At 36.5% G+C, this 13,137-nt stretch overlaps 1 protein-coding gene across 11 annotated transcripts in view; it reads right to left on the reverse strand.

Moving 5' to 3' along the window:
- PTPRM (protein tyrosine phosphatase, receptor type M) overlaps window positions 1-13,137 on the reverse strand; it is a 461,846-nt gene that overhangs the window by 145,457 nt on the left and 303,252 nt on the right. For 6 of the 11 annotated variants that reach the window (XM_017819524.1, XM_017819523.1, XM_017819522.1 and 3 more), the window contains 2 exons: window positions 10,129-10,261; window positions 3,075-3,104 (listed from right to left, as the gene is read on the reverse strand). In XM_017819524.1, the coding sequence (XP_017675013.1) occupies window positions 3,075-3,104; window positions 10,129-10,261 (163 nt within the window). The remainder of the gene's footprint in view (window positions 1-3,074; window positions 3,105-10,128; window positions 10,262-13,137) is intronic. The other 5 variants (XM_017819527.1, XM_017819525.1, XM_017819533.1 and 2 more) reach the window with 1 other exon arrangement.

A 13,137-nucleotide genomic window follows, 5' to 3' on the forward strand; every position in this document is an offset into this window, starting at 1 on the left:
CTGCATGAATCTAGCTGTTAGCTCCCGCCTAATGAATAACGGTCTCCAAGGACAGAATCTTTATAAAAATTAAAATCTCGAATATAAAAGTTAAAGGCCAACATTCACCGCAGTGGTACTTGTTGTCACCTTAACAACAGGCTTGCCTAGTTCATTTAACCATAATTACAAAAAAAAAGAAAAAGAATGCATTTTCCTCTCTTCAGCCCATGGTGCAGTGGTTTTGCCATCAGAAAATGTGTCAGGAGTAAGCAGTCATACCAATGCTGCCTGCCATGCTGGGAACACCAGTTGTTCCAAGTGTAACTTACGACACTATCTCCATTCTTCTTTTTTCCCACCTGGAATCGACTGCCAAGTCAAAAGACCTGCTGCAGAGTTAATGAGCACTATTAAATTTGCTCAAATTTTAAGAACAAAAGAACTTAGAGAGGACTAACTACAGCCAGACAAAAAAAAAAATCTGCTGCCTGACTGAGGTGAAAGGTAAAAAATGCACCAGTTTTCAGGAACGCAAGAGCTGGAGGAAAGACTGGCAGAGGCACTTAAGCCCATTAAAAAGAATTCTCAATAGCAGCACTCAACTTCTTTTCTCTAATGTCTCTTGACTGGCCAACTAGTAAACATAAGATAAAATAGAAATAATTCTCTGCCAAATATGCACAGCTGTAGGTCCACCTCTGATGATTCATCAGCAGCTCCTGGCATCTGCCAATTTTTTCTTTTTTAATTTTAATTTAGGATGGATCTAGAAGTGGCAGAGATTGCAGGGAAAAGGAGGCCACAGCACACAAGGAAAGCAGCACACAAGACAATAGTAACTATTTCAGTGCATAGATGCTTGCTTGGATGTTACAGCTTGCATTTACAATGACTAATCAGTAAATTTGAATATGATACTCAGTATAGAAGTGGTAAATTAGCAATGGTAGAGTACTTGAAATCATGTTTCTCAAAATATATAACATTTTATAATCCATACCAACTTTCTCAGCTAAAAATAAAACTGTAATGAATTCTGCATTCATCTAAGATTTCCAGCAATTTCAGTGAAATTGCGTAGTGTGTAAACAGGTGGAGAATTTGGTCCAAAATACTTCCTCCTACTGACAGACAATTTCGACTGCTCTTTTCAGGGCTCTGACTTTGCTTCTTTTGCCAGACAGGGAACAAAAGAATACAAGGTCAAGATCCCACAATTTCTTTTGGAAGACTCAGTGGACCCAGCTACAAAGTTACTGCATTTGTATCACACTAACAAAAAGACAGATCTTTTCTTGAAGCCACTGGGAGAGTATTTCAAATAATCCAGAGACACTCTCCTCCATCCACTGTTAACAGTCTCTATGATTTCAAAACTGGAGATAAAACATGTTCATAAAACTTAAAAAACCCATTTCAATTTACATATTTTCCTCTGTCAGTGGAAAAAGAGAAAAAATATATAATACAATTTCTTTGAATAATAAAACAGTGTTTCATTTAATGTTCCATTTGTTTCAATTTTGGTTTTGACTTAGCCTTGCGACATGAATCATATTAAAATATTTATTTAAATATATTTACTTATTATGGCAACAACATACTATATGACTTACTGTATTACATTCTTTTGACATTTTAAAGAACTACATTTAAATGATCCCAAACTGAATTTATTTTTTTAATGCCTATGAAGATATGGTCTTTTTATCTCTGGAACAGAAATAAATTTTGAAATGCTGTATCTGTGGCAGAGATAATTTTTTCTGACCTTCATATTAATACACTGCTTTAAAGAACAGTTTTAAAAATTGCACTACATGTAGAGTGTCAAAATAATGTAACATGAAATCTGCATTACGAAGCAAATGAGCACTTTCAATATATTCAGAAGTCTTACGGAATTTCAACTAAGAGGTTTAAATTTTAGTTGCTTTCATTCATTGGGAGCATGGTCCTGCTTACCAAGTTTTCAAGCTAGAAAATATTTACTAATTTTTCCATAAATCCTATAAATGAATTTTTGATCCTTTTTCAAAATATCAATTCAAAAAATATGTTTAAAAAGTTTGAAGAGCAACTAGAAAGGAACATGAGAAACTTCATATTGCTTTTAAATAAAAACATTACTGAAATGTGTTCCTTTCAAGAGCGTGCTACTACCATATGTACTTGAAAACAAGTACTAATATTTGCCTCATGCAAGTAACACCCAAACTTCTCTAACTACATAAAAATATCTCATAGGTTCCCATGACTTTTAAATCTGACTTTTAAATCTGGACAGCTGATTTTTGCTGCTGGCCAACAAGATTAAACAAGATTAAATGAGTCTCATTTTGCAACTAAGCAAGAGCTCTAATATTTTGTTAATCCAAAAACTATTATGTACTCCTTGCACCTGGAAAGCAAGTAAAGGTGAATAGCTGCAGAAAGGGATTTGCTAAATTCACAGAAGGACCCTTCTCATTCATCACCTGGCAGCAGGGAATGAAACGAAGGCTTTGGGTAAATAAAGAAGCATATAATGCTATTACTAAGGACTGTATCAAAACAAAAGGTTGTTACTTACTGAAAGTTATGCTTCATCCTGCCCTCATTTTTTAGTGCTCACTCCTTTGAAATTCACTTCAGAAATGGTAACTCATGATGTTTATGCATTATCATTATTCATGAAAAAGTAGTAATATGTACACAGCAACAAATGGAAATGCTTGTACACGTCTAACCAATGCTATATTTTCAACAGAACAAATAAGAAAGAAACTGCTAAATAAATTCTGAAAATAGTTATTTAAGCATGAAAATTTCTCATCTACATGGTAGTGGTATTTATACCTACTATTTCTCAATTAAGAAAATTTGTTACATAATGATATTCAAAGGACTCTAATGCACAGTACGAGGCATAAGAAACTGTTATAAAGCTAAAAGCTAAATATTTAATTACATTATTGACCATGTTGTTTTTATCTTGGTAAAACTTTTACAAAGTATGTTTTTATACAGGAACTTTCAATATTAGCATTCACTACTTAGGCATGGAACAACATGGCAGAAAGTGTGTCTCTGATGACAAAGAAGTTACTTACAGGTAATAAGTGTAGGAGTGATAGCTTCTTCTGCCATGATGGTGGAAGGATTAGGCAGTGGTGGAAAAGATGAAATGGAAGGAAAGAAAAGTCAAATATTAATGTATGAAAAACCAAGATGAAACTGAGACCTGAACTGGTGACACAAATGAAAGGTAGCAAGAATGCATATCTGAGCATATCATGCAATGTGTCTGGAATAGACAGAAGACATATCCAATCTTCATAAAACTCTGAGCAATACAATATATAATACATCTCCAACTGTTAAATCAAACCATCTTAAAGTACACCTACTAAGTAATGTTAGGTATTTAATGTTTATTTATATCTGCATATACTACACACAAACACTCCCAATTAAAGTGCTAAAACACCTCTGATTACACCTCAGCTGCATTAGGAATAAGGATATGGAACTTCTAGCATGGTGTTACAAGGTTAGCAATACAGAATTTCAGAACATGTATGAAGTAGCTTCCCTTCCTGTCACAGCACTGTAGAATCTAAGGCTAACCCTTTCTTTACTTAAAGAAATCAGTTTTGTCATTGACAGGAGTTGAACTTGTTTCCAGAGCAGAAAAATCAATGGCCACGGCTTTTTTAATATCTCAGCTTTTTAATAGCCTTTTAAATTTGGAAGAAAAAGATACTTACTCTCATGCAAATAAAAAGGCTTTCTTTGCTGGCTAAACTTACATTGGCGGTATTTCCCCATGTGGTAGAGATAAAAATGAGAACTAATCCTGTATCCACATTATTTCTGCCCATGTGAATGTCACAAAAAACAACTTTAGAGACCTTCCACCACCAGCTTGAGGAATATGGGCTCAGTCAGTCTTGCACAATGTCTTGCACAGTCAGATCCTCCACCCAGACATGCTCTGTGTGAGCACAAAGTATAGAAGCCCCCAGCTATGCTCTTCTGCTTTACATCTTTTCCTCCCTCAGTTATAAGCCCACTACAAGCAGGACTGCAGCTCTCCAAAAGGGATAAGTTTCAACCTAAATGATTTCCATATATTGACTGCAATTAAAAAAAAAAGCTGGAGATCTTAAAACATCTCTGAGCATAATGTCAAGTAGCATTCACATGTTGGTAAGATAAAAGACTGAAAGGAACCATGTAGGCATTTGTAATTTTTAGAGCACATGCATACAGCCCTTTGACTACAGAGGAAACATGTAAACAGGCCTTGCAAAGGACTATAACCAACGTTAACTTGCCTCTGGCTACATGCTTCAGGCATCTCTTTGAAAACTAGGCTTTCATCAAATTTTCTCTCTCATCTTTCTTGTGTGAAGATGGCGTTAGAAATATTTCCCAGTTTTTATTCCCATTTTTCTGATGCAAACAGTATTGTTCAAACACAAGAGGCTACATACTGAATATTTAATCACGTGGCACATCTGGAAAATGCATACCTGTTAAAGTTGAGTTTTAAAAGATATCTAAGAATAGAGTAAGGGGCAAGCTGCAAAACAGTTACATGCTTCTTCCACCAGCACATACCCCATTGCATTCAGTAAGGAGCACAGGATCAAGTCTTGTGAAAGCAGATCCACTTACCTGTGCTATTAGCAAGGGGCTGTTTTCTGGTTCAGTCATAATTATAATTCCCCTGCCCTTCTTTTCGAAATTACTTATTCCCTCACTTTGATTTAGAATCTCACAACACCGCCAACCCTGTTTCTTGCCATATGTTGCCATGAGAGAGATTTAATGTAATTAGTACAAATATTCTCCTACTTCTAAAAGATGTATAATAATTTGAGAAACAACAATAAATACAATTAATCACTGAAGCACTGATGGTACTTGTATGCAGAATTCTGCCAGATATGNACTTCTAAAAGATGTATAATAATTTGAGAAACAACAATAAATACAATTAATCACTGAAGCACTGATGGTACTTGTATGCAGAATTCTGCCAGATAAATTATTCCTTATGAAAAAAATGCTGAAAATCCAGGAGCTTTAATTGTGTAAATGTTCCATTAAGAATTTGTGTAAGATGAGAAAAATTGGAAGTCTCAAGCTCCAGTTATTTTTATATTGCTACAGTTGTGAGATTTTCCATATAAAAGTCCTTGAAAAAGAGCACTGTGGTTTTTGACTATCAAGAATACTGTACACTGAAAGAAACACGTAAAAAGAACAAATCAAAATCCTGCAAAACCAGAAAGTTTTACACTTGTAAGTCCTCAGGCCTCATGCTAAAGCACCATTTGTAAGTGAATGGATTTAGCTTTTTTAATAAATATGGACAAGTTCCATTTTACTTCCAACATAATGAGTACGAACTTAGGTCTTTGTCTACGCATGAAAAGCCTTTTTCTGTTAAAAAGACTGATGCAAAGATTCTAGCTAACCTAGGCCAAATTTTCTTATAAACATGGCTCTTCAGTCACTTCCCAGTAGTCAGGTTATTTTATATCAATAAACTGTTTCTGCATATAGCGGCAATATAAAGCATTTTTATATCCTTTAGGACTGAAGACATAAATTAATTTCATGAATACCACTTGTAGAACAAGGCCCCACTATAAAATTTACCAAAATCAGCACTGCTGGCTGCAGGAGGATTGTCCCATTGGAAGAGAAACTTCTGGAACTGTGTCATTACCACAGTGTTTTCTTTCATCACCTCTCTTTTGTGGTTGGCCTAGAGGGAAAAATAAGGTTCGGGGAGAGGAGGCTGGAATTTTCCTTCAGCCTTATTTTCTTCAATTTCTATCCTAACTGCTTGAAATTGTTGGCAAAGGTGTATGTATAACTGAACAGCCTGATTTGCTACCAGGGAATGGGAACAATGCATTCCCAGCACAGCTCCACTGAGAGCAAAAGCCTTGCTTATCCACTGCCAAGAACCAGGGTCTCTGACTTAAACAGATGCCACAACTGCATATATTAGAAACTACTGGAAGGCTCAGGCATAGAGACAGCTGAAAACAGAAACTAAAGACAGGCAAAACAAAGTAACCTTTTTATGGAGAAACATGATGATCAGAAAAACTCCATTCTACAACGGAAGCAGAAGCCAATGTAATAAAATTTTAATAACAGCTTCCTTACTGCACTCCCACTGCAGCAAGAAGATGGCAGCCCTGAAAGAAACAGCTGCCCCAAAGACATACATGCTTTTAAGCAAATGTTGGACCCACAACTTATCAACTTATGCATTTTTTTTAAACTTAACTTATATAGAATACAAAGGTAAAGAAAAAAAGGAAAGGAGAAAAAGCTGTAAGTGTCTGATTTATGCAAGTCTTGATTTAATTGCTATTGCTTTTCCAAAGCTGTGGGAACAGTACTCTCATTTTCACTGCTCCACTTAAAGTTGATCAAAAGGGGAACTTGCTGCATTCTTTATTTTTTATTTTTTTATAAAGTCCTATGCAGGTATATCAAAGACTGGAAGAAATCAAGGGCCTCAAGTGAGATTTAATATTCAGATGAGATTCAAAATTCACTTTATTGTGGATCAATATTGTGGAAACACATGTATTGTTCTCATCTGATTTTGTGTTAACTCTTATATGGGAGATACAGAGCACAGCTGAGGAAGGAAAGCTTATTGGCATTATTCTGACTTCAGAGAAGAATCACTGCATTGGTATTACCCTTTTGCTATAGGAATAGCTTGCAGGTTCCTAGGCTATGTTACATGACACCTTTATGCAGGAATGCGAATGGATAAAGAAAAGATAGAACAGAATAGATAAAGAACTCCGAACAACCAAGTGGAGAGAAAAATAAGAAAGCACTAAGTCTTCCCCTGACCCAGGCGACAAGTTTACAGATTTGGTTTACTTCAATCACAGCCTGAGTGTCCATACAGAAAATGTCTACCCTCACTCTTGACTCCATACCACACACTGAATCACTAGGCCAGCTAATCTCTCTGTGACCTGGTTTATAATATAACTACTTCAGAAGACCACTATACAGTGAAACTAATAATGCTGCCTAATGACTATTGATATTTGCAGAACTTCTCTACCTACTGCTTTTATAGTGGCCATCATATCCAAAGCACGTCTGCGCAGCACTGAAAACAGCTTTGAATATTGGTCGTCTTCTACCTGGCTACTGAATTAAAAGTTCAAGAGACTGGTCTGTAATAATCTGTGGTGCATGGCACCAACCAAGCAAAGAATGGTTGTTGAGTGAAATGAGGTAGATATTAAAGGAATGCATTGGACAAAATCATGGTTATCACTTAAGTAAAACTGCTTTCCAGATCTCTTGATAAGGGAAAGAAATGGTTTGAAATTAAGTTAATTAAGCACTGTGAAGCCCCAGAGACGGAGTAAGTTTAATCTACTAGTGTGATCTGGAGATCAAGTCTACAAGAATCTTTTCTGTGAAAGAAAGAATAAGACGAAGTACATGCCTTGGGATATGCCTTGGAATAGTGGAATGTGAATGGGATACTGCTGAAGCCAATTCCAAGCAAGACAAGTTTCAGAACATGTAGCTCACTGTGGTGAAATCTAGCATTGTCGCCCACTGAGTCTGCACATAATAGTGCAGAGAACAAAGTGGTTCTCAGAGGAAAGGTGACACTGAATTACAAGGTGTTATTTTATTTTTTACTCAGATCTTTACGCCAGTGAAGCTCCTGATAAAGTAAATGAAATAAAATGATCAAGTGCAGTAGTCAAACAACCCACTAACTTGATAAGATTGTTTCCCAAAGTAGCACCTTAAGTATCATAAAACTGCAAAACCACTGCAGTTATACTAAGCTTGTGGTATGATTTATACATTTTCTTCAAATGCATAATGTATACACAGTAACTGAACCAAGGTGAAACCACAAGGCCTCTCAGCAGCCTAGTGAATTAATGCACCAATAACAATCTACTGAATAATCGGTTCATCTTTTGCTTAAGTCATGAGTGCAATCGTATTCAAGATCTTCTATGCTACAGCAGATGCTTTAGAGGCCTGGGTCACAATATACCCACCTCCTGAAACTCTCATTTACCCCTGGTCACATCCTGTTACACAAATGAACCATTCTTAGTTTTTAATATTCACTTCAACTCATTTCAGTTTGTTTTGCTCAAGACTGCAGCATCATTCTGGGATATGTTTGTGTTATTTGTATCGTTATTTCTGTACTACACAATGAAACTGTATGTATTTGGCAACAGAGTTCCCGGACTTTTACTTTCAATAGTTTCATCTCTGTCACAAGCAGATTTATTCCAAACCCCAAAGAAGCTCACATAATACACTTTTCTTCTAGCAACAGAATTGCTATGAATAGTAATTACTCTGCTGTGGTAGACAGAAGGAATCAAGTATCCTTCTGCATTAATGCAAACACTTAGGATCTGAGACCTCCCGCCTCTAACAATTAGATTATCAAAGAGTTTTTCTCTAGAGAATTAAGTAGGAGCTGGCATAGCATCCATTTAGCCAGAGACCCTGACACCTTATTCACTTTGAAACTATTTGTATCATTTTGCAATGCTCTCCCTTCAAAATTAAGAACTTGTCTCCCTTGGGTGAATACATTCTACCTTTGGCAGAAACACTTAAGGAGAGGCTCAGAACTGGAAGAGAGAGAATGATGAATGCTGGTCAGGAAGTATTGGCCAGACAGTGCAAGAAGCCTTCCTTCCTGCATGCCAAGTTCTGTGTCTGGCCCTAGGGAGGAGTTTGGGAGTTCAACTGTTAAAACTGAAGGTATGAATGATGCAAGAAATCAGAGTGAGAAGAAAAAAGTACTGCAAAGTCAGAACAAAACCCTGATACACTGTACTTTATTGAGCAGATTTGGTTACTGGGTCAGCTTCATTGCCCCAGTCAGACCTACCCTGGCGCTTAAGTCTCAGGCTCTTCTGTGTGGCAGCTTTAGACTGCTTTACCTACCTCTTGTCACGACCTAGCCCCCAGCCCTGGCCACAGCTCACATTTCTCTTCACAAAGACCTTCTAACTCATGGCCCTGCTTCTGTCTTCAAGGAGACTGAAAAGCAGCTACTTCTGTTGCCTGCCCTGAGGCACTGTCAGACAGCTGCCTCCTTTGCTGTGCACCTCCACTGTTCAAATTCCGGAAGAAATTCAGGCAGCTCAGGGGTTTGGACTATCTCAGACCTGCCAAACTAGTTAACATACAATTAAATCACATAGTGTTGGAATGAGTAAAATCAGGCCAGGATTGCTCTCAAAGGAAGAAAAGGAGATAATACAAAGTGCATAGCAAGGAGGTGAGGGGTTATGGGACAATAAGGAGACTGTGGCAGAAGTGGAAGGAGAATTTGTGACTCAGCGCCTTTACACAGCACCTGAATACTCCCAACCCCACCTCTGACAGCTGCAAATCTCACATTGCTCAGGATACAACCTAAAACCTTAATTCTATTTGCTAATTAATTTCTCCCAATCTAGACTTAGCTTCTAATATCACATGGGGGTCTTTTTCTTATCTATGCCTCCTCCCTAGATACGAGATATTTTTCCCATTACTATTTTTCCTTTTACAGTGTTGAGAAAGGAAAACAGTTTTAAAAGCCTCACGCTTCTAATAATGTAGCAGTTTTCAAATGATATTTGAAACAAAACAATCTCAATGTGTGTGTTGAACCAGCATTTGGAAACATTCAGCACCACTGTAACATTTTTCTTTGTTTTCACAGAATGAAGTTTATGCAGAACAATATACTCCCCATTCTTAGCACAAACTACCTTAGCTCTAGTTCCTGTTTGACCAAGAATTTCTTTTACATGAAAGAATGAAACTATATCTAACTTTCAGCTGTTCTGTTGAATAGGGTGGAGACTCACACTTACAGGACAGAGATATTCTTCTATTATTAGAGCCCATCATGCAGTACTGATATAAAAAATGCTAGAATCATTAGTTGGTATACATATATATATATATGTATATATATATATATATAAAACGAAGAGAGAAACATTAATTCTCTGTGGACATGAAGGTGGTTGGAGACTTCTACCATTATCAAATTGAGAACTGCTGTAGGAGATGCAATATGACTGTGTACATGGAAAACATCCACTCATTGCTCACCTTTTCTTCATTACCAGCACGACCCCCAGAAATATAATGACGAACAGCAAGATGCCTGCAATGACTCCAGCAATTTTAACAGTATGGTCGGTCTGTTTCTCAGGCTCTGGGTCCGGTTTTCGAGTGGCAGCCCCTATGGAATCATTAAAAGAGAAAGAGGAAAAAGAAAAAGAATAAAGGTGTTATTCTTTTGATGTTTGTATACTTAACCTACCAGTATTATTAGTCTTATCCAGGGTCAACAGATATCAATATTTGGTCTTTTAAGAAAAAGTCCTGCTTTCATATGCATTGTTGGGAATAGAATTCTTTATATTGTTCCAAGACATTTTGCAAGACCACAACACAGGTGGATACCACTGCCAGACCTAACCCTTTTACAGGAGCCTCTTCACAGATTCACAAATTTCTATATTTTTATTATCTGTGCTGGCTCCCTTTTCTTTCTGCCATTTAGAAACTTGCTAACAATACAATAACCATACTAAGCCTTTATCCAAATTTTATTTGCTGGAACATTTTCCTCAATTATTTTTCATAAATGAAGCTGTAATTCCATAACATATTAGCTTAAACACCTGGAAAAGTGAGATAAGCTCATTTACCATGCATTTTACCCGCAATTGTTTTTTACACAATAGACTTTTTTTTTTGCCTTTGGAAATCTAAATCTAGGTCACATCTGGTAGGAAAAAAGACTCCTTCTAAGCAATTTATTCACAAAGTGGGAAGCAGCTGATGATCACACCACTGGCACCTACGTTTAATATCTGTTTAAATGAGATAACCAGTGCCTTACAGCAGCTACTGTCTTAGCTCTTCCAGATTCTCCATTTAAAGAAAATAACATCGTTTGTACTGTTTACTGTATAATGTGATGGAACGTCAAATCCATGTCTGATGAAATATCCATTTCCCCTGCTAAATGAGTTCAGGATGAAAAACATTAAGGAAGCAACATTCAACTCACTAAGCTGATTTTATTTTTTTTAAGGACTTCCATTTTTTTTTTAATCAAAACGTGACAGCATTCATCATTTGAGGCACCATGCCATAAAATGGACACAGAGATTTATGAATCGCTTTCCTGCTGTGGCTTTTTTTGGGAAGGGAGAAGGAAGAGTAAAGCCTAAGCAAAGTGTAATATTTTAAGACCACATTCTTATCTTGCTGTCTGAGATAAGATCTGCTCTTTCAGAGAGGATTTTGAAAGCACCAACTATATTTTACTTGCTTCTGCAGTTCCTTTTTCTGGAGAGAAAGAAAATTAATGATCAATTTACATGCAGAGATATTTTCTGAAAAGTACAACGAAAACATTTCCAATGTCTCTTCTCAGTTCTAACCAGGATATTTTAAGATGGAGAGCACTTCTGAGTGCCCACAGCTACACTTTTGGACTACATCTTCAAAACTCCTTGCTAGGAGGAATGCCAGGAAAACTTGCCAGAAAAGTGATAACCATCAATCAAAACATATCTAAAGCTAACTGCAGGAACCAGGTTCTTTGGAAAATTCTGGCCACAGTACTTAGAAAGAGTGCTAAATCAGAGAAGAAGACTGGCTGCCTCTCTCTGTGCCCAGTCCCAAAAGAGTATTAGTTTGACAGAAATACATACATACTGTTACAAATTAGCACGGTCCTGACTTTGTATGAATAAAGATAACAAAATCTGGCTCTTTATTTTCTTCAATATAGATGCTTAAAATTCCAATATAAACATTTCTATTTTTATTTTCCTATATCATATAAAAATAAATTTGTTAATAAATAATATATAAATATATATATATTATATATATAATAGATAAATATATAAATAATTTTGTTAAACTCTATATTGCTGTAATCTTCACAGCACTCAGAAGTGCAGTAGATGTCTAGACCATTTTCATGCAAAAAGGAGCTGTTGAGCTGAACTTGGCAAACAGTGAATCAGGACACTCAAACTCCCATGTTGAGTCATCTATTGATTATCCAATTGAAGGATCATCCCAATTTTCTATGAAAAGACACGTAATGTCACTCTAAATTAAAAATAGCATAGAGTTTCTCACACTTATGGATTCAGCCTGACTCAGAATAGAGAACGTCTTAAACTGGAAACATGATGTTTGACAAGCCTTTTAAAAACTCCTATCACTAATTATTATTATAAACCCCGCAAATACTGGGATTATCTCAATTCTCCTTTATTTCCATTCAGTAACTCATTCATCCTCTGACAGAATGTTGCTCCTTTCTTGGTGTCAGTGGTTTCCAAAATCTACTTGGGTATAAAACCCAAATTTGCCACCTTTCACCTTTCTTGAACATCCCTTGAGTCTTTTGATATCAGAAATTTGGGATTAACTTTCCTCATTTTATTTAATACTGTTTATTCTTTTAACATACCTCAAACTTACTCTTTATCTCCCTTAGCATTCTGAATGGTTTTATTTCAACATCAGATGGACATTAAACATGTCACCGGTGCATTGTTTACAATGAAACCTGCATCCCTTTCTTCAGTGCAGTGCTCAGTTTTGAACCCATTATAAACCAGAAATCATTTAAATTTAACTCTGGTGAACACTACATAGCATTTATCAAGATTGCAATTCGAGTTCGTACTACCTCTTCATTCAGTTTGCTTTTGTCCTGCTGAAATTCTTCACAGTCCTGTGTGAATCCTGCTAACCCATATCATTTGGCATCATAATCAAGAGACTCTTCCACACATTTAATAAACAGACTGTACTGCATTTAATATTAAATCCTAAAGTGCATTAGCTATGATAAGCAGTGGCGCTTTACTTCTCTCTGGTTTCTGTCTGATAGGGAGATGTTGTTCCAGGGTGATATTTGCCTCTCACCTCATAATTACTTCTTAACTGACTTTAAAACTATAGCCACCCGGGCAATTGCATTGGCACCATGGAGAGAAGGGTGGGCTGTGCCTAAGGGGATCGAGGCAGCTAGGGGCAGTAGTTCTGAAATTCATTCTGCCTCATGATAAACTGCAATGT

Source organism: Lepidothrix coronata, unplaced genomic scaffold (assembly GCF_001604755.1).
Source record: "Lepidothrix coronata isolate B3197 unplaced genomic scaffold, Lepidothrix_coronata-1.0 Scaffold75, whole genome shotgun sequence".
Taxonomy (NCBI): domain Eukaryota; kingdom Metazoa; phylum Chordata; class Aves; order Passeriformes; family Pipridae; genus Lepidothrix; species Lepidothrix coronata.